Here is a 20,636-nt window from a genome sequence, read left to right as displayed (position 1 = left end):
TGACCAAATAAAATAATTAAAACAAAAAAAAAAAAAAAAAAAATAATTAAAAAAAACAATTAAAAAATAATAGTAATATAGAGTAATAATTTTTTTTTTTTTGTTATTTTTTAATTTTATTATTTGTTTTTTTTTCTTTTTTTTTAATCATTCACAAAAAAATTTATTAAATAATTTACAACATTAAAAAAAAAAAAAAGATATTTATCGATATAAATTTTACCACATAGTAAATATAAATATAAAATAAATGATATTTGTTAATTTAATAAAATAATACCAATGAAAAAAAAATAATAAAAATAATAAAATAATAATAACCGAAATGAATTAAAAATCATTTAAGAGATAATTTATTAAATAATAATAATAATATTAAATAAAATAAAAAACAAAAAAAAAAAAAGATTTTATTTAATTGTCAAAAAAAAAAAGATTTTATTTAATTGTCAAAAAAAAAAATCTTTATTTGTTAAAAAAGATTTAAATTTAGAGCTTTTTTTTTTATTTTTTTTTTATTTTCTAATAATAAAATAAAATTTCAATTTATATATCAAAGATTTTTCATTCAAATTTAATTGATCATTGAAATGAATTTTGAAGATAAAAAGAAAAAAAAAGATTTATTTGCATCTAAGACAAAATTTTTTTTTTTTCTTTTTTTCATTTTTTTCTTTTCAATTTCCCATTTTTTCCATTTTTTTCTTTTTTTTTTTTTTTTTTTTTTTTTTCACCCAAACAAAAATAAAAATAATAATAATCAATATTTAAATATTCAAAATATTAATAATAATAAATGTTAATAATGAATAATGAATATAATGAATTATTATTTTGGAAAGTTTTTAAAAATAAATATTTATTAAGTTATATTTTAAAAAATAAATGTTGTCATAAAAGTAAAAAATTTAAAACAATTACATCCATAGGTTCAATGATAAAACATAAACAATACCAACTCTTGATATGTAAATTAAAAGCAGATGAAAATTTAATTTTTAAGAGAATAGAAAGAAATGTTGATTTCAATCCTTATGATAATGATGATAGATATAATGAAATCATTAATAAAATAGAAGATATAGAAGTATTCAAAGAGGTATATTCATTATTACTTTTTAAGGGTTATCTATATACTAGAGAGGATCCAGAGATTTTATTCAGAGAGATTTGGGGTATCAAATCAGTGGGTTTATTTGATATATATATAAAATATAGGCCAGAAGAATTGCAAACCTTTAATATTACAACACATATAGACTCAATCTTCGAAAAAAATCATCCAAAATTAATAAAAAGGGTTTTAAAATTTTTTGAAGAGTCCATCAATCATAATAAACCATTTACTTTAACCAAAAATGAAAGAAATTATCTCATTAATCAATGTTTATATTATTGTGAATATGGAATCAGTAGTGAAGATTTTAAAGAAAAGATGAAAATAATATCGAGTATTCCAATATCGCCATCTTCAATATTTCAAGATTCCAAAAAAATATTTTCAGGTATATATAGAGGTGCGGATGTAGCTTGTTATCTAAAATATCAAAAATCAATACCTTTTGGATTTAAGAATATTCAAACAAGATTTAGTCTCTCTAATGGAATTTCATGGGATTTTTTCTCTATTGATAAGCTGGGAAATGAAAATATTGGGCGTTCTGTTTATAGAATAATTCATTTAAATATGCTTTCTAGTCTTTGTTTTGAATTTGATTATGCTATTTATAACTACATAAAACATGTTAAAGGAAATTTTGAGTGTATCTCTTTATCTATCAATTCAGTTTTATTATATTTTAAATTGTATTATTGCAACAATGATTATTATAGTAATTCAAAAAGTATACCAGCATCAATTCAAACTCAAATTGATTTAATAATTGAAAATGGTAAACATAGACGTTGTACAATATCTCAATCAATTAAACAATTATTTCAATTATTAATCATTGAATCAAAATCAATTATTTTATATGCATTTTATTTAAAAAAATATAATGAACCAATTGATACCATTCAACTCAATGAAGAAGTTCAATTATTATTAATATATTACATGACAAAAACCTATAACACCAATATATTAAAGTATCTATTGAAAAAAAATTTAAAAATCAATGTTGGAAAATTAGATTCAAAATATATTTGTGAATCATATTTCGATATTTTATTCAAAAATAATCATATTAATATAAACGATATTTTTATGTTCTACAAAATCTACACATCACAAAAATCAATCATTATAGAATATTTTGATGAAAAGCCACTAAATGATGTAATATCAACAAAGAAACTTAATGATTTGGGTAATAAACAAGTACGTTCAATTTTAGGTTATAAATCATCATCGAAATGGAAAGAAATTACTTCAAATCTAATTGATAATGATATGATTGTTACAATTAAAGATAAAGAAACAATCGATTGGCTATCAGATATAGAAACAGGTGGTTGTAGTATTTTAAATATAAGAAATGCTTTACATTCAAAATTAAAACAAATGAAACTTGATTTTAGTACATCGGAATTATTAGATTATGCAAGAATCAAATTTAAGCAAGTACTACCAATTTTAGATTCAAATAAACAGTTGTGTAATATTCACATTTTACGTACTCATGATGATATTGAATCATTAATCAATGGTTTAAACCAATCAAACTTTAATGACAATAAAGATTTATTTAAGTATTATATGATTCAAGTAATTCAATTTGGTTCAAGAAATTCAATGAAATACCTAAGATTTATTTGTGATTCTATAGACGAGTTATTGGTGGACTATACTGGTTGGGGTACTTTAGTAATTAAAACTTTAAATTACAATTTAAGAAGGCTTTATATTAACTCATACCTCGATCAAGGAGAGAATTGGGACTATTCAGCAGGTTATCATGAAAATGAAAAATTCCAAGAATACAAAATACCAACTCAACAAACATGTCAAATAATCAATCTCTCTAAAATTAAAGTCAATTTCAATAACTTTCCAAATGAAACCTCTTTTTTATTGCAAACATTTATCGAACTTTTAAATTTTGAAGGTGTTCAATTTATTCTTGATAATTTAATTGATAAAGATTTAATATTAAATGAAAAAGCATTTAAAGATCATAATCATGATAGAATCTATACATCCAAATATTTATATAAAGATTTAATTGATATGATTCTATTTTTAATTAATAAATTTAAAGATTGTCAATTATCATTACCAAATCTATCATTAATATTAAATTTCTTATATTTAAAGTTAATTAGAGTCAATAATTTAACAATTGATCAAATCAAAACAGCTCATCAATTAATATCAAACTATATTGAAATAGATCGTTCAGCTCACATTTCATACTATTATTTAAAAATATTATCTCCAATTATTGCATCATATATTACCATTTTTAGAGATCCTAAGAGTGGCGATGATAAAAGACCATTACTTTATTATAATTTAAATACATCAGTATATACGTTCGAATACATATTTACAAGTAGAAATAATAACGATTTATACCAATTTATAATTTCAACAGTGATTGATATTGGTAAAGTTAGACTTAATATAAAAACATTTTCTAAAATACTTTTGGATCATAATAATCCAAGAATTAATTTATTTTTACATTATTTCGAAAATGAATTAAAATTCAGAAAGGAAAATCGTTTAAAAAAACCATTTTTAGAATATAATGTATTGAAATTAATAATTAAAACATTTGATTTAGAATCATTTATTATATTAGATACTTTATTTGAGAGTCATAATGGTAATGATGAACAAGAGGGTTCGAATAACAACAGGGTTTTAAACGAATTAGAGAATTGTTATTCGGATAAACCATTATCATCTAATATGGTTGAATGGTTTGGTATAATTATATACAAAAATTTTTCAGATAAGCAAGATATTATAGATTACTTATTTAAAAAATATAAACACCAATTGGAACCATTTATAATGTTCTATAAATCAAAACCAAAAAATATTGATCTGTAACTAAAACAATTACATTCAATTTTACGTAATGAATCATCATAGAAATGGAAAGAAATTACCTCAAATCTAATTGATAATGATATGATTGTTACAATTAAAGATAAAGAAACAATCGATTGGTTATTGTAAAAAGATCTGCTAAAATAATTATTAATGTTTATTCTATTGTTGAAATTTCAAAAGGTTAATAATCTAAAAATTAAATGTTTTGTTAAAACATTTCCAAAAAAGTTAAATAAAATAATTTAGTTAATAATGTTTTAAAAAAAAAAAAAAAAAAAAAAAAAAATTTTTTTTTAATTTTTAAGATTTTTCAGTTTCTCATTTAACCAATAAAATAAAACTTTTACCGGATTTTTGTGAAAAATCTCAGAAACTATCCTTTATACCAAAAATTTTTATTTACAGCAAATAATTATTTTTGGAAAAGGAGTCAATGAAAATAACATCATAATTATAGTAATATGATTTCATACAAAAAAAAAAAAAAAAAAAAGAAAAACAAAAGAAAAAAAATTTATACAAATAGAAAATTTTTTTTTTTTTTTTTTTTTTGATTCATTTTAAAAACTATAAGTAAATAAAACTATGGATTCAGGAACTCAAGATAATCGTGTTTGGTATATAACAGGTAAGTATTGAAAAAAAAAAAAAAAAGTTTTTAAAAATTAATATTAATATTTATATATTATTTAGGATGTACTAGTGGGGTTGCACAAGCATTAATTGAAAAGATTTTTGCAAATCCAAATTGTAAAGTTGCAGGTACATCACGTGATATTAAAAAAATTGAAAAATTAAGTTTTGCCAATAACCCAAATTTCCTTGGTTTGGAAATTGATATTAAGAATGAACAAAACATTAAGGATTCTGTTGAAAAAACAATTAAACATTTTGGTGACCTAACTCATGTTGTGAATTGTGCCGGATATGCTGTCGTTGGTGCAATTGAAGAAGGTACTGAACAAGATTACCAAGATCTCTTTGAATCCTTAGTTTTCTATCCACTTCGAGTCATTAGATCAGTTCTCCCACATATGCGTTCAAAAAAATTTGGATACATTTTTAATGTAGGTTCAATTGCTGGTATTAATGCTCACCCTCGTTATGGTGCTTATGCAAGTGCTAAATCAGCACTTAATAGTATTAGTCAAGGTTTGGGTGCTGATGTTAAACCATTCAATATTAAAGTAACATGTCTTGTTCTAGGTCATTTTATGACCAATTTCCAAAACCATGTAGTTTCTGAAAATGCTTTAGTTTCCAACATGATTCCAGAATATGATACTCAAAATTTCTGGTCCAAAATGATTACCCCATTCATGAAAATATTAACTCAAGGTGATGTTAAAAAATTAGCAGATTTAGTTGTAAATCATTATGCTAATCAACAAGAACTCCCATATAATTTATTCATTGGTCCAAAAGAAACATTCATTGGTGTTGATCGTAAAATTAAAGATTTACAAGATCAAGTTACTTCTCAAAGAGAATTTAATTCAAATGTTGTTTTAGAAAAATAAGATAAAACAAAATTAAAATTAAAATTAAAATAAAATAAAATAAATATAAATTATATCTTTATTTGTTTTTAATCATCAAATTGAATAATATTATTATTATTGTCTTTCTTTTTACTTGATTTATTTACTACTTCTTGTAGTTCTAATTCTCTTTCTCTTTCAGTTTCTTTTAAAAGTAAAGAATTTAAAAGGGAATCATTTCTACGAGCTAAAAGTTTAACATCATCGACAGTTATCTTTGTTGGTCTTTTTGCATGTTGAGCGAACGAAACTAAATCTTTTGAAACTAAATCTTTTGTAACGTTGAAAATTAATTCCGACAAAGATGACATTGTTTCCTTTGTAATACCAACATTAAATTTATTTGCTTGTTCTTCTGATACTTTAATTACTGAATAATGAAGTGATTGTTTAATTTTATCAATTGTATTACTATCAAATTTATCAATTTTATTTGTTGTTGTTGTTGTTGTTGTTGTTTTCTTTTTTGTTGGTTTATTACTATTATTATTATTATTGAATTTGTCATTTCCATCCAATTCATCAAATGTTTTATATTTATCATAATTGCTAACAGTACTATTATCTTCATCATTATCATCATTTTCAATTTCATCATTAATAGATGCTCTTTTCTTTTTATTGGGTTTGAAAATTGGCCTATCTTCATCTAAATTATTATTATTATTATTATCTTCATCAACCTCATCATCAAATATTAGGTCATTTTTAGGTCTATTACTTGTTGATGTTGATGTTGAAGTGGTTGTTGTTGGGTATTTGGGTTTTAAAGTGGTTGTGGTGGTTTTTTTTTTTATATAGCCAATTTCATCTTCTGTTTCATCACTATCACTCTCGAGTGAGATAATTGGTCGCTGCTTTTTTTTTGATGTTGTTGTTGTAGTTGTGGTAATCGTAGATTTTAATTGTTTGGCTTTTAAAGATGATGAATTGTTATTAATATTATTATTATTATTATTATTATTATTATTATTATTATTATTATTATTATTATTATTATTATTTAATTTTGTTTTTAACTGGTGTTGTTTTCTTTTTTTATGGTCAATAACAAACTTTTTGTAAATTTTTCCACCCTCACCATCTGACTCAAAATCATCGATATCTGACATTGTTTTTTTATTTTTTTATTATTTTTTTTAATCTTGAGATTTGAACCCATACAACTTTTTTTAATCCAATTGTAAACGGTTTTTAATTTGAATATAAAAAAAAAAAAAAAAAAAAAATTAAAAATTAAAAATTAAAAATTAAAAATTAAATTAAAAATAAAAAAAATAATTGAATCTGAACAAAAAAAAAAAAAGTGTTAGGTTGGTCCATATTTTAATTGTATATAAAATTATTATAATAATTGTTTGAAACCAATTTTTTTTTTTTTTTTTTTTTTAAATTTTTTATTTTTTTTTTTTTTTTTTTGGTATAATTTCAATATTTGCAAATGCGAGTGCAAATCCATCCAAATGTTTCACAAAATTTTAAAAAAAAATAAAAAAAAAAAAAAAACTGAAAAAATAAAAAAAAAAAAAAAAAATTCAAATCGTGCACAGAAAAAAAAAAACTAAAAAACACGCTATTTATCCTTTTAACTCTCTTTTTTTTTTTATATTTCGATCTTTTGTGTACACACATATACACACAACAAACACTTTTTTTTATTTTTTTTCTTTTTTTTTTTTTTTGATATTTGTGGTTTTTTGTTTTGTTATTCATAAACTCACAAACACATTCATAATTACCTTATGAAATAATAGTCTTTTATTTTTTTTTTATTTTTATTTTTTGACAAACATTTTATCTCGTGACAATTTTTTTTTTTATATAAAAAAAATATTTATTCAGTCACATTATTGTACCATAATTATTTATTTTCATTGTATTAATAAAATAAAATAAAAAACTATATCTTTTTTTAAATAATAATAATAATAGTAATTAAAAAAACAAAAAAAAAAAAACCTAATAAATATATATACATACCTATAATAATAAATTCTATTTTTGAAAAAAAAAAAAAAAAAAAAAAAAAAAAAAAAAAAAAAAAAGACCATCCACTCATAAGGAGAGGGGTCAAATATATATAATATATAAATGAAAGTTTTATATACATGGGGAAAAGGTAAGGAATATAATTTTAATATATAAAAAAAAAAAAAAAAAAAAAAAACAAATCAAATAATTAAAAAACTAAAAACACATATTTTTTATTTATTTATTTTTTAAATAAATAAAATAATAATAATAATAAATTATAGGAAAAACAGGTAATACATGTCATAATATTGATAAAAAATACCCATCACCACCATCAGTATTGATATCATTAAATTTAGATCAATTATCGATGGGACCAAATCATTCAGCAGCAATTGTAAACAATGAATGTTTGATGTGGGGAGAGGTTATGGGTAGAAAACATACTACACTCTTTAAGATAGTATGGAAGAGAAGGGTGGTATCAGTATCATGTGGTTTCAATCATACATTATTGTTAACGAGTGAATATAAAATATTTTCAATGGGATTTAATCAAACAGGTCAATTGGGAATAGAGAATGTGGTGGATTCAGCTGTGCCACTACCAGTGGATACATTATCGAAATTCAATGTAATAAAAATCAAAGCAGGTAATAATGTTAGTGCAGCAATTACAGAGGCAGGTGATTTATATTGTTGGGGTAGTTCAGCCTATGGTCAATTGGGTAATGGTAAGATGAATGCAAAGTTACACTCATTCACACCCACCACAATTTTAAATCCATTGATACCTGATGCAGAAAAGGATGATCCAATCTATCAGAATCTTCAATATACAAACATATGTTTTGGAGCACAACATACCATTGCAATATCAACCACTGGTGCAATATTTTCATGGGGTTCAAATCAGTATGGTCAATTGGGATTGGGTCATTGTAATGCAAAGTTAGTACCCGTTCCAATTCATTTAGATAATAGTTTTGAAAGAAGAGCAGGTCATATCAATAGCTTGGGTGAAATTGTTACAACCGACTTCACAGCAAAAACTATACATAGAATCGTTGTCGATATAGCATGTGGTAATTTTCATTCGGCCTTATTGACATTGGAGGGTGATCTATTTCTGTGGGGTTCCAATCAGTATGGTCAATTGGGTCAAGGTGATTCTTTGGATCAAAGTGTACCAAAAACTGTAAAAGGTTCATTGGAATTCGTAAAGATCAATAGAATGGCACTTGGTAATAATCATACAATCCTTCTCACAAAGGAACAAGATGTTTTCACCTTTGGTAGTAATGAATTCTATCAATTAGGTCATGGTTCAATTGGTGGTAAGAATAGACTCTACTTTCCAACTCAAATTCAAAAACCAAAAGTTATGGCATCAGATATTTTTGCAGCTGGTGATTGTTCAGCTTATTTCGTTTTGGATGATAGTCCCGTACATTTAAATCTTTTAGGTCAACATCAACTATTAAATGGAGCTGGTGGTAATGGTGGTGGTGGTGGTAGTAGTAATAATAATAATAATTTACTTAATAATTATAATAATGGATTAATGGGTAGTACAAATAAACATTTAAGTATTTTCGTTGGAACTTGGAATTGTAATGCAAAGAGAACTCAAAATCTTGCAAATTGGATACTGACAAATTCTTTTGCACCCGATATCATCGTATTGGGTTTACAAGAGATTGTAAATATGAAAGCGGGTGCCATAGTAAAAGCAACAGCAGCCGATAAACAAAATAATAAAGAGAATGCTTATCATCCATGGAAACATGATATCGAACAAACCCTTTCGCTTAGTAGTGGTGGTAGATATGTAAAAGTAATGAATAAAGTATTGGTAGGTTTAATGATATTGGTTTATGTAAAGGAAGAGCATGCACCTTACATCTCAGAGGTTAGTGGTGCAGTTGTACCATGTGGTATGATGGGTAAAATTGGCAATAAAGGTGGGTTGGGTGTTAGATTCACTCTCTATAAAACTGGTATATGCTTTGTAAATAGTCATTTAGCAGCTGGTCCATCTCATGAAAAAATGGAAAGAAGAACTCAAGATTATAAAAAGATTCAAATGATGACCTTTGAAAATCATCTTTCAATGTTGGATCACGAATGTTTAATTTGGTTTGGCGATTTAAATTATCGTATAGATTTACCTTACTCTGAAACGAAAGCATTGATTGAACAAAAGAATTGGCAAAAGTTACAAGCTCACGATCAACTCAACAATGAAAGAAAAGCTGGTAAAGCTTTCATTGGCTTCAAAGAAGAATTAACCAATTTCGCACCCTCCTACAAATATGATATTGGCGTCAATCAATATGATACCAGTGAAAAGAATAGAACTCCATCTTGGTGTGATAGAATCATTTATCGTGGTGAATCCTTAAAACAAATTAGTTACCAACGCCATGAATTAATGGAATCCGATCACAGACCAATCTCTGCTATATTTCTATTGGAAACTAAAGAATATATTCATGCTGAAAGTAGTAAAGCTTGGTCTAAATTTAAACACAAAGATCATGCTAATCGTTCAGATTCCCCTGACCCATTCTTTTCAAAAATTGGTTCCGCTGCTCATCATTTCTCTCCAGTTGAATTAAAATCTTCAAGTTCTTCAATTAATTCAACAAATTCTTCTGTTGATTCTTTGGTTGGTTCAATTTCTTCATCCAATACCACAAATTCTACCAACACTACCACTGATTCAATCAATATAATTAATACTTCAACAAAAAGAAATTTACCAAATTTACCAGCGCCACCTTTACCACCAAAATCAAATGCCGTTAAAAAGAGTTTATTAAATATTCATCAACATCATAGTCATAGTGGTAGTGGTAGTATTGGTGGTAGTAGTAGTGGTAATCCATTTGTAGTTGGTTCAATGCCAACATTTAGTCCACATTTTATGTATTCAAATTCACCAACCTCAAGTGATACCAGTACAAATAGTGGTGTTACTTTAAATGATTCTCCAATGATTAGATCAATATTAAAAAATAATGCAATCAATAAAAGGTTATCTTTTTCTGCTGAAGATATTCATTCTGTAAAAGTATTAAGTAATCATAGAAAAATAAAATTAAACAATAACAATAACAATAACAATAACAATAACAATAACAATAACAATAACAATAACAATAACAATAACAATAACAATAACAATAACAATAACAATAACAATAACAACAATGGTGATAATAAAAATAATAACGAAGTTGGTAATATTAATAATAATAATAATGAAGTTGGTAATATTAATAATATTAATAATAATAATAACAATAATAATAATTCAAATGATATTAATAATAATAGTAATTTAATCATTGAAAAGGAGATTAATAATAAATCACAACAACAACAAGAAGAAGAAACAAACTCTCCAAATTTGCAACCTACTGATAACTCAAATTCTACAAACACAAGACCACCATCTTCATCATTACTATCAAGTGTAATAAACTCATTAGAAACCGCCACATCAATAGATTCACCACCAATGTTCTCATTAAACAGTGATGATAATGTTGATAGCTCAATGGAAAATAGAAACTTTACAAATGATAATGAATATATTGGACAAAATAATGTAAACAATGAAAAAGATAATAACCATAATAGTCATCATAACGTTGACGTTGACGATGATGATGTCATTATTATCAAACCAATGCAACAGAAAACCATTGTAGATAGAAAAGGAAAAAGAAAAACAGTTCTTATTAATACTTTTGATAGTATTGATAGTTTAGGTGGAAGTGAAGCTCTTGAAATTGCAAAGGATTCTTTAAATTATCCTCATCACACTGATGATGAAGAAGATGAAGATGATGGCGATGATGAAGAAGAAGAAGAAGAAGAAGATGAAGAGGATGATGAAGATTTTATAGATTCAGAATCAGATTCTGATGTTGGAGGTTATTGTTCAAGTATGCCAACTCTTAATTCTTTAGGTGATAGTGGAGCTTGTCATCTTGAAGATTTACCATTAAACTTTTTGAAGAATAGAGAAATTAATTATGGCTATGACCATATTGGCCATAGTAGTAGTAGTAATAATAATAGTACCAATAATTTGGGAGATTATATCTCTTCAATTTCACCTAGAGCAATAACATCCACAACTCTAACAAAAAATCCAAAACAAGAAATTGAAAGAGAATTGGAAAATAGTGTAAATAATAGTAACAACAACAATAGCATTAATAATAATAGTAATAATAATAATAATAATAACACAAATAATAATAATAACACAAATAATAATAATAACACAAATAATAATAATAATAATAATAATAATAATAATAATAATAATAATAATAATAATAATAATAATAATAATAATAATAATAATAATAATAATAATAATAATAATAATAATAATAATAATAATAATAATAATAATAGTGATAAGAATTCAGATAGTGAAGAAGCAAGTATTGGATCAGGAATCCTTGGTAATATTGATGATATACAAAATATAATTGGAAATATTAAAAATGGTGACCAAGTTAACAAGAATTTAAATCATAAAAAGAGTAATAGTGTTGAAGTAGTCGTTGTTGAACATCATGATGAAGAAAATTGTTCTAATGATATCTTTTATATTGAACCATTTACAATTGTGGATCAATACACAAATAATAATAATAATAATAATAATAATAATAATAATAATAATAATAATAATAATAATGATAATAATAATGATAATAATAATGATAATAATAATGATAATGATAATAATGATAATAATAATTCAGGTGCTACAATTACAATAACGCCAAGATCTTCACCAATTAAAGATTCAGAATTAAAATCTATGATTAGAAATTCATTATCAGGATTGGAGCCAATGGTTGTTTCATCAAGTAATACACCACCTATCGTTTCATCTCCATCAGTTAATACTATTACACCAAAACAGTCACCATCAAGTAAATCAATTCAATCATTAAAGAATGAATCAGAATTTATATGTGTTTCACCATCATCACCTTCAAGAGTTTTATTTAATCCAATATTTGATAAATCCTTTTTTGAACAAAAACATAGAGTAGTCAATACCGATATTGTTCTTGGTTCTCATAAAAGATCATCACCCCCTGTTATTTCACCAATTGGTGAATTTAATTCAACTACAAATTCAACTACAAATTCAACTACAAATTCAACTACAAATTCAAATTCAAATATAAATACAAAAACCAATGCTATAAATAATAATAACAAGAGTGATAGAGAACTTGATAAATTAAAGACAAAAAGTGGTGGTAGCAGTTTTATAAATATAAAAAGTGCTAATAGTAGTAGAAATAATAGTATGATTTATCACAGTATTGAAAATAGACATAATAATTATAATAGTGATGATAGTGAAGATGATGGTATTAGTTACAATATAAACAGTGATAGTGATAGCGATAGTGATAGTCACAGTGATACAAACGAAAACTCCAATATTAATATAGAACCAAAAACCATTGAACCAAAAATTATTGAACCAACAACATCAATTGCAACAACAACAGAACCAACCACATCAACTGAAATTGAAACAAATACAACAGTAACAACTTCAACAGATCCAAAGCTACCAACTGAAAAAGAAGGTTCTTCTCTTTGAAAGTTCAATAAAAAGGTTTAAATAAATTGATAATTTGTATTTATTAAAAAAATTAATTCTTTTTTTTTTTTTTTTTTTATTTATTTATTTATTTATTTATTAATTTATTTATTTATTTATTTCCATTTTTTATATAACCAATAAAAATATTTGGTTTCAATTTGAAGATTCAAAATTTTTGATTCCTTTGAAATCCAACTAAGCCATTTGGATTGATAGTGGTTGGTCATTACTATTTTCTTGGTTTTGATCTTCAATATTTTTCTTTGGTTTTTTATCACCATTTTCTTCAACCAACTCTTTAAATTTGTTATTATTTGTTTTGAAAATGCTAGCAAAGTCAATAAACAAATCTTTTGGATTTAATACATCCAAATAATTTAATAAACCAAAGGAGTCTTTAAAATTTCTTCCAACTAAAGGTTCATTTGAAGCTTTATTTCTATAGTTTTTATAAGAGTAAATGAAAAGATAAACAATTGAGAACAAAAACATTGTAACAACAACTGTAAAGTGCTTTTTTTTTTTTTTTTTTTTTTCAATAAAAAAAAGAAAAATATTAATACAAATAATATTTGGTTTATATATTTAATAATACTTACAAGTATAAAAATAGTTTGATCAAAGGAGTTTTTAAAACCTAAAAAAAAAGGACCTCTCAAGAAAATAAGTGCAAAGAAAAGATATTCAAATTGTTCAATAAAGAAAATGAATATCATAATTCTATACTTGGTCATTGGCCAATACTGACTTAATTTTTCTTTACTAATGGCAAGGAATATTGATAATGAGATAGTACAGAAAATTGAGGCAACCAAAGAAATTAAAAATTCATATGGAGCAAAGGATTGAACATTTAAAATAGAATGAACTTCTTCACTGATTGAAATGCAGGTAATTGTTGCAATGGAGCAAAAAATTTTTACAATAAAAAATTGGATTGATCCAAATCTTAAAGTATTAAATAATTTTCTTTTAAAAATTAAATAAAAAAAACATTATATTAGTTTTAGGTATTTAAAAAATAAAAATAAATATAGTGATAATAATTAAAATTTTTTTTACTAACCTATTTAGCTTCATTACTTTGCAACACAAAAATTTCATTTTTCCTTGGGATTCAAACAAATCTAGCATATTTTTTTCTCCAATTGAATTTGTCATCATTGAGAAAAAGCAATGAGCTGTAAAAGCCATGTAGCTTGAAAAATAAAAAAAAAATTAATTTCAATTTTAATTTACCAAAAAATTAAAATTTTCATTTTTATCATACCAATTTCTAACAAGGCTATTGAAAATAGCTATTCCTGGGAAGATAGATGATAAAATACTGAGACCGGAATTTAATGGGAGAAACATTACAATTCTTACAACATTTTTTTGAACATTTGGAGAGGAGTAATTAACTAAATGTCTATTTACTAAAAAAAAGCTAATTAAACATGTAAAAAAAAATAACAAAATCCAAATAATATAAATAATGTTTATATGGCTCAACATTTTGATGATCAGTTAATAAATAAAAAAATAATAATAATAATAAAAAAAAAAAAAAAAAATTATATGTTTGTAATTTACATAAATAATTTTTGAAAATAACATTAATTTTAAAAAAAAAAAAAAAAAAAAAAAAAAAAAAAAATTTATTTGATAAAGTATTTTGTTCTACCACAAGATTACTTTTTGAAATATAAAAAAATGATAGGCAAACAGCAAAAATTTCTTTTTTCAGTACCCCTCACCCACTTTTCCTATCAAATTATTAAAAACAAATTGGTGTGTTGTTATTATTTTTTGTATTTTTTTTGTGGAATGATAAAAAAAAAAAAAAAAAAAAAAAAAAAAAAAAAAGAAAATAATAATAATAATAATAATAATAATAATAAAAATAATAATAGTAATAATATTTACATATAGTATATAATTATAATAATTATTATTATTATTCCTTTTTTTTTTCTCATTTTTTTAAATTAATTATCTTAACAATTTTTAATTTCTTTTTATTTTATTTATATATATATGTTTTTTTTTTGTTTTTTTTTTTTTTTTAAATTTAAAAAATAATTCTTTTTATTTATTTTGCTTTGTGATTTACAGCATAGTTATTGGCAGCAAATTCGATATATGGACTAACATCAACACCCATTTCTTTTCTTCTTTTATATTCACCATTGGCCCATCTCTCAAATTTTTTAGTTTTCTTTTTCTTTTTTCTTTCTTCATTCTTTTTAGCGAGATAATAGACCCCATAAGGTATTGCAGCCACAGCAACTACTGATACGGCAATTGGAGTTGCGATTACAATTCCAGCACCAATTAAAATATTTTTACAAATCTTTTTCAATTTCTTATGTTTATTACCATTTTGATAACCTCTATTATAATAATTTCCATAAAGATTGTCTGATGTAATAATCTCTTCTTGATATTTCGGACCATGAACATGATTTGCAAGATTATGATCATGTACTTCTAAACATAAAAAACAACTTTAATTATTATTATTAAAAAAAAAAAAAAAGTTAATTAAAAATAAAATAAAAAAAATAAGAATAGATATATTTAAATGTTTTTTTTTTTTTTTACTTACAATTGATAATTACAAGTTAAACACATAACGTATTCACAACCATCAGCTTTTGAACATAATACACCACATTTTGGACATTGTTTAATTTGATTTAATTCTAAATATTTCAAAGTTTTCAATTCCTCTGGTGATAATGCATCGTGAATAATTTTTTGATTCTCTTTACAAGTTCTATCTGGATGTTCAAGTGATAAACATTCAATACAATGTTTTGTACCACATCCATTTGAATCGCATACAACTACACTCATTCCATTAATACTACCATTTTTATTATCCGTTGCTCCATCATTACTATTAATACCACTACTTCCACTACTACTACTTGTACCTCCATTTGCACTAATGCTACAATTAAGAGCCACTACTGCTTTATATGGAATTGGATTTTGACAACTTCTACAATATATTATATTATCACTCTTTAAATTTTTCAAATGTTTATACATTTCAAACTTTTTAAATATTGTTAATCCAACTACTTCTTTCTAGAAAATTTTAAATTTATAAAAAAAAAAAAAATTAATAAAGGGTATATAATAATAATAATAATATTAATAATAATAATAATAATAATAATAATAATAATAATAATAATAATAATAATAATAATAATAATAATAATAATAATAATAATAATAATAATATAATAATTATAATTACAATTTTAAAATCATGGACAACACTATCACATTTCGGATGTGGACAGACGATTTCAGTTTGTCTAAAAATTAAATCAGTGAAATATTTTCTTACACAGTCCACACAATATCTATGTGAACAAGGACTAAATTTGAATACATTTATTGAATCGATTTCATTTAAACATATTGGACATTCTTCCAACATTTCACATTCTATTGATAATTCAATGAGATGATCCATCTTTATTTCATTTTTTGCTGGTATTATTTCTCCTAATTTCATAAAAGTCTCTTTAATTTCAAGAAACTCTTCAGTTTCTTCTTTTTTATCCTCTTTTTGATTATTTAATACAAATTCTTTAACATTCTCTAATTCTACCTCTTCTTCTTCTTCAATGATTTTATCTAATTTCTCCTCATTATTATTATTATTATTATTATTATTATTATTATTATTATTATTATTATTATTATTTAAATCATCTTCATCATGTTTTATATCCTCTTTAAATGTATTATTCATTAACATTCTACAATTTATTAAATCAAGATTTTTAAGAAAATCATCTTCCATAAATGATAAACTTTTCTTTGGAATTGTTTCAATTTCATTTGGTTTGATAAATATAGGTTCTAATTCTACTCCTCCTTCTTCTTCCTCCTCCTCTTCCAAAATTGAATTTATTGTTGGTTTTTGAAGTTCTAAAATACTATCATTATTTTCATTATTTTCACTATTATTTTTATTATCATTATCATCACTATTATTAACTCTTGGAGTATTTAAAGAAAATATTAATTTATCAATTTCTTCAGAAGCCATTTTTAATTTTAAAGAACCTTTATAATCTTGATTATCTAAACTGAATCTATTCTTTTTTAAAGCTAGTCTACGAACATAATTATTCTCTGCACTCTTTATTCCTTCAAGTGTTGGTGTATTGGTTTGATTAGCTTGAATAGACTTTAATATAGTACATCTTTCTTCTTCATTAAATATTGTTGAATCTGGGAAATCTTTAAAAATAAAACTATTTCTAATATCTCTATAACCATTACTATGATTACTATTTGTATTTTTTAAATAATAATTATAGTTTTCATTTTCATCAATTATATTTTGATTTTGAATTGATTTTTCATCATCTTCAGGTTTAATTTCATTTAAGAAACTTATCCAAGAACTACCATTATTAATTGATTTTGAAAATTCCCCCATTATTTATATATTAAGATATGTCAACTATATAAATATATATTTATATAGTTTTATATATATGTATATATATATATTCAAATTTATTTATTTATTTATTTTATATGTTTTAAATATTTATATAAGATATAATTATTTTTTTAAAATATGTTGATAAATAATTTTTGATTATGGGTGAAATATTACTATTAAAAAAAAAAAAAAAAATTTATATTTAAAATAATTATTTGTTAAACTTTTTTTTTTTTTTTTTTTTTTATTTTTTTTATTTTTTTTTTTTTTAATTTATTTTATTTTTATATTAAAAAACCAAAAAATGTATGAAAATGTATAAATATGTTTATATATGTAAAAATGTAATTAAAATAATTTTAAAAAGTAAAATAACTGCACAATTCTTTTTATATAAAATATTTTTTTAAAAAATAATTAATTGAAAAAATTTAATTAAAAAAGGTATGTATTAAATCTTTTATTAACACACGTACACAAAAAACACACAGATGAATTAACACAAAATAACATTAATTTTATATTTAGATAAAGAATTGAAAAAAAAAATAATAATAATAATATAAACTAGAATTGAATAAAAAGAAATAATATTAATTAGGGTAAAAAAAAAAAAAAAAAGATTATTTTGTTAAACGATCAAGAAAAGAAAAAAAAAAAAAAAAATTATAATTTTATTAATATTTTGATAATGTATATTTAAAAATAGAAAAAAATAAAAAATAAAATAAAAAAATAAAAAAATAAAAAAATAAAAAAATAAAAAAATTAAAAAATTAAAAAAAATGAATGTGTGTGTGTATGTGTGTGATTATTATTTTTTTTTTTTATTTTTTATTTTTTATTTTTTATTTTTTATTTTTTTTTTTTTTAAAAATAACATTTGATCTAAAAAAAGAACAACACACCCCCTTCTTCTTAGCACTTTAAGGCCAAAAATGACCCCTTTTTGTTTTATTTATACATTTAATTACTATTTATATTGTTGGTGTTATTATTATCATCATGATTTTTTTTTTTATGATTACCAATTAAGATGGTTTTAAAATCTCTTATTAGATAGATTCGTAATTATTTCCACTCACTTGATCCATTTCTTCCTCTAAACCACCAATATCACCTTCACCATTATTGTTAATTATTTTATTTTGGTTATTATAATCATCATTAATTTCTATACTACTATTATTAATTTCAATATTACTACAATTGTTTATATCATCATCATCTAAAACATTTTCAGATACCTGAATATTATTATTATTATTATTATTATTATTATTATTATTATCATTATTATTATTGTTACTATAATTTTCATCTAAAATATTATTTAAAATTAAACCATCTTTTTGAGCTAATTGAATTTCACTTTCAATCTCTTCAATTAATTCATCAGTTGTACTTTTATCAACGATATTTGATTGTGACATTCTTTGTAATTCTTTTTCAATTTCTAAATCTACATCACTATCAGTTACTGGTGATGAAAATGTTGTTGAAATCGTTGGTGATGAAAATGTAGTTGATGATTGTTTTGATATTTGTTTTTGTATTAATGATGATGGTTGTTGTTGCTGTTGTTGTTGTAATTCTAAATTTATTTTTGATTCCCAATCTTCATCATCATCATTATCATTTAATAAATGATTATTTAAAGAGAAGTCAATATTACCTTCATCATCAACAACATCATTTATATCGAAATTGTCTAATTCAGATTGTAATTCTTTTTCCCATTTACCAATATCAGTTTCATCTTGTGATGGTGATGATTCTTTATTAGTACTATTATTACTATTATTATTATTGCTGCTGTTGTTACTATTATTATTATTATTATTATTATTATTATTATTATTATTATTATTATCTTCTTTTTCATCTTTATTTGGTTTTATATCATTTGTACTTGTTGTTATATTATATTGTTTTTTAAGTAAAGTAATCCTGTAATACCAATTCTTCCAGAATTGTTCTTCTGATATCCTAAATTTAATAAATTTAATAAATTAGTATTTTAAGTGTATTTTTTTGTATTTTTTTTTGAAACATACAATTTAGGTACGAAATGAAATCTAATCTTTTGTAAAATTGGATCATATTTTAAAGAAACAGTTGCAATTTTAACCAAATAATCATCAAACTCTTGAAAATAATCAGCATCAATTGGTGGTGATTGTAAAAATGTTGATCTACTCATTTTTACATCTAATAGTTTCTCTCTAATCTCAGTTTGTTTTGATTTATCCTCTAATTGAAAATCCATCCATGGTGGCATCATTGAACAATCTGAATATGTATTTGGTCCTTCTTCAACAAGTTTTTTGGTTTCTTCTTCAATCTTTTGATAAACGTTACTTGCAAATGATTGAACTGATGCTAAATAAATCAATCATATAATTAAAAATCTTTTATTTTATTTTATTTTTTTATTTTTTTTTTTATTTTGAAAACTATAAAGTATACTTACATCCAAATTTTTTAAATGATTCAGCAGACACTGTTATTTTATTAAACCCAAATGAAGAGAATCTACTACTTTCACCACTATTGTTGTTATTGTTATTATTACCATTATTTACATTTGTTGTTGTTGTTGTTTGTGTGTTGGTGTTTTCTGTTGGTGTACTATTACCACCAAAGAGTTTATTAAAAAACATTTTATATAATAAATATATAAATATATAAATATATATATATTATACAAATATATAATATATAAATATATATAATTTATATTTTATAATAAATGCTATAATGAAAAAAAAAAAAAAAAAAAAAAAAAAAAATATTTGTTTTTGTGGGACGAATGAAAAAAAAATATTAAAAAAAAAAAAATATAAAAAAAAATATAAAAAAAAAAAAAGCAATAAAGATTTTCCTTTTTTTTTTTTTATTCTTTATTTTTTATTAGTTTTTTTTTTATAATTCAATTTTATTATTAGAAAAAAATTGCACAACCCAATCAAAAAAAATTTTTTTTTTTTTTTT

At 22.6% G+C, this 20,636-nt stretch overlaps 7 protein-coding genes across 8 annotated transcripts; 3 read left to right on the top strand and 4 right to left on the bottom strand.

The window, feature by feature from the left end:
* Positions 1 to 796: 796 nt before the first annotated feature.
* DDB_G0284279 (hypothetical protein) lies at positions 797 to 4,003 on the top strand (the record flags this gene model as incomplete). The annotated part of the gene is made up of 1 exon (XM_633605.1): positions 797 to 4,003. One exon carries the CDS (start codon positions 797 to 799, stop codon positions 4,001 to 4,003), a length of 3,207 nt encoding a protein of 1,068 aa, XP_638697.1.
* A 588-nt stretch (positions 4,004 to 4,591) lies between these two features.
* DDB_G0284277 (hypothetical protein) lies at positions 4,592 to 5,526 on the top strand (the record flags this gene model as incomplete). The annotated part of the gene is made up of 2 exons (XM_633604.1): positions 4,592 to 4,634; positions 4,700 to 5,526. The coding sequence occupies 2 exons, from the start codon at positions 4,592 to 4,594 to the stop codon at positions 5,524 to 5,526; spliced, it is 870 nt and encodes a 289-aa protein (XP_638696.1).
* A 68-nt stretch (positions 5,527 to 5,594) lies between these two features.
* Positions 5,595 to 6,659, bottom strand: DDB_G0284275 (hypothetical protein; the record flags this gene model as incomplete). The annotated part of the gene is made up of 1 exon (XM_633603.1): positions 5,595 to 6,659. One exon carries the CDS (start codon positions 6,657 to 6,659, stop codon positions 5,595 to 5,597), a length of 1,065 nt encoding a protein of 354 aa, XP_638695.1.
* Positions 6,660 to 7,638: 979 nt separating this feature from the next.
* Positions 7,639 to 13,177, top strand: Dd5P2 (inositol 5-phosphatase; the record flags this gene model as incomplete). The annotated part of the gene is made up of 2 exons (XM_633602.1): positions 7,639 to 7,666; positions 7,803 to 13,177. 2 exons carry the CDS (start codon positions 7,639 to 7,641, stop codon positions 13,175 to 13,177), a joined length of 5,403 nt encoding a protein of 1,800 aa, XP_638694.1.
* A 198-nt stretch (positions 13,178 to 13,375) lies between these two features.
* On the bottom strand, positions 13,376 to 14,677 carry tmem184F (transmembrane protein 184F; the record flags this gene model as incomplete). 2 transcript variants are annotated; one of them, XM_001732959.1, is made up of 4 exons in its annotated part: positions 13,376 to 13,693; positions 13,780 to 14,149; positions 14,247 to 14,378; positions 14,451 to 14,677. In XM_001732959.1, 4 exons carry the CDS (start codon positions 14,675 to 14,677, stop codon positions 13,376 to 13,378), a joined length of 1,047 nt encoding a protein of 348 aa, XP_001733011.1. The 2 variants fall into 2 exon arrangements, with proteins under 2 accessions (XP_001733011.1, XP_001733012.1); XM_001732960.1 differs by lacking the exon at positions 14,451 to 14,677 and having other exon boundaries at positions 14,247 to 14,374.
* A 577-nt stretch (positions 14,678 to 15,254) lies between these two features.
* DDB_G0284325 (hypothetical protein) lies at positions 15,255 to 17,633 on the bottom strand (the record flags this gene model as incomplete). Its single annotated transcript, XM_633600.1, has 3 exons — positions 15,255 to 15,669; positions 15,771 to 16,258; positions 16,434 to 17,633. The coding sequence occupies 3 exons, from the start codon at positions 17,631 to 17,633 to the stop codon at positions 15,255 to 15,257; spliced, it is 2,103 nt and encodes a 700-aa protein (XP_638692.1).
* Positions 17,634 to 18,697: 1,064 nt separating this feature from the next.
* Positions 18,698 to 20,305, bottom strand: DDB_G0284273 (hypothetical protein; the record flags this gene model as incomplete). The annotated part of the gene is made up of 3 exons (XM_633599.1): positions 18,698 to 19,631; positions 19,700 to 20,024; positions 20,116 to 20,305. The coding sequence occupies 3 exons, from the start codon at positions 20,303 to 20,305 to the stop codon at positions 18,698 to 18,700; spliced, it is 1,449 nt and encodes a 482-aa protein (XP_638691.1).
* Between the last annotated feature and the right edge of the window lie 331 nt (positions 20,306 to 20,636).

This window comes from Dictyostelium discoideum, assembly GCF_000004695.1.
Source record: "Dictyostelium discoideum AX4 chromosome 4 chromosome, whole genome shotgun sequence".
Taxonomy (NCBI): Eukaryota; Evosea; class Eumycetozoa; order Dictyosteliales; family Dictyosteliaceae; genus Dictyostelium; species Dictyostelium discoideum.
The sequence above is the reverse complement of the archived record's forward strand: the minus strand, read 5'-3'. Positions and strand labels throughout refer to the sequence as shown.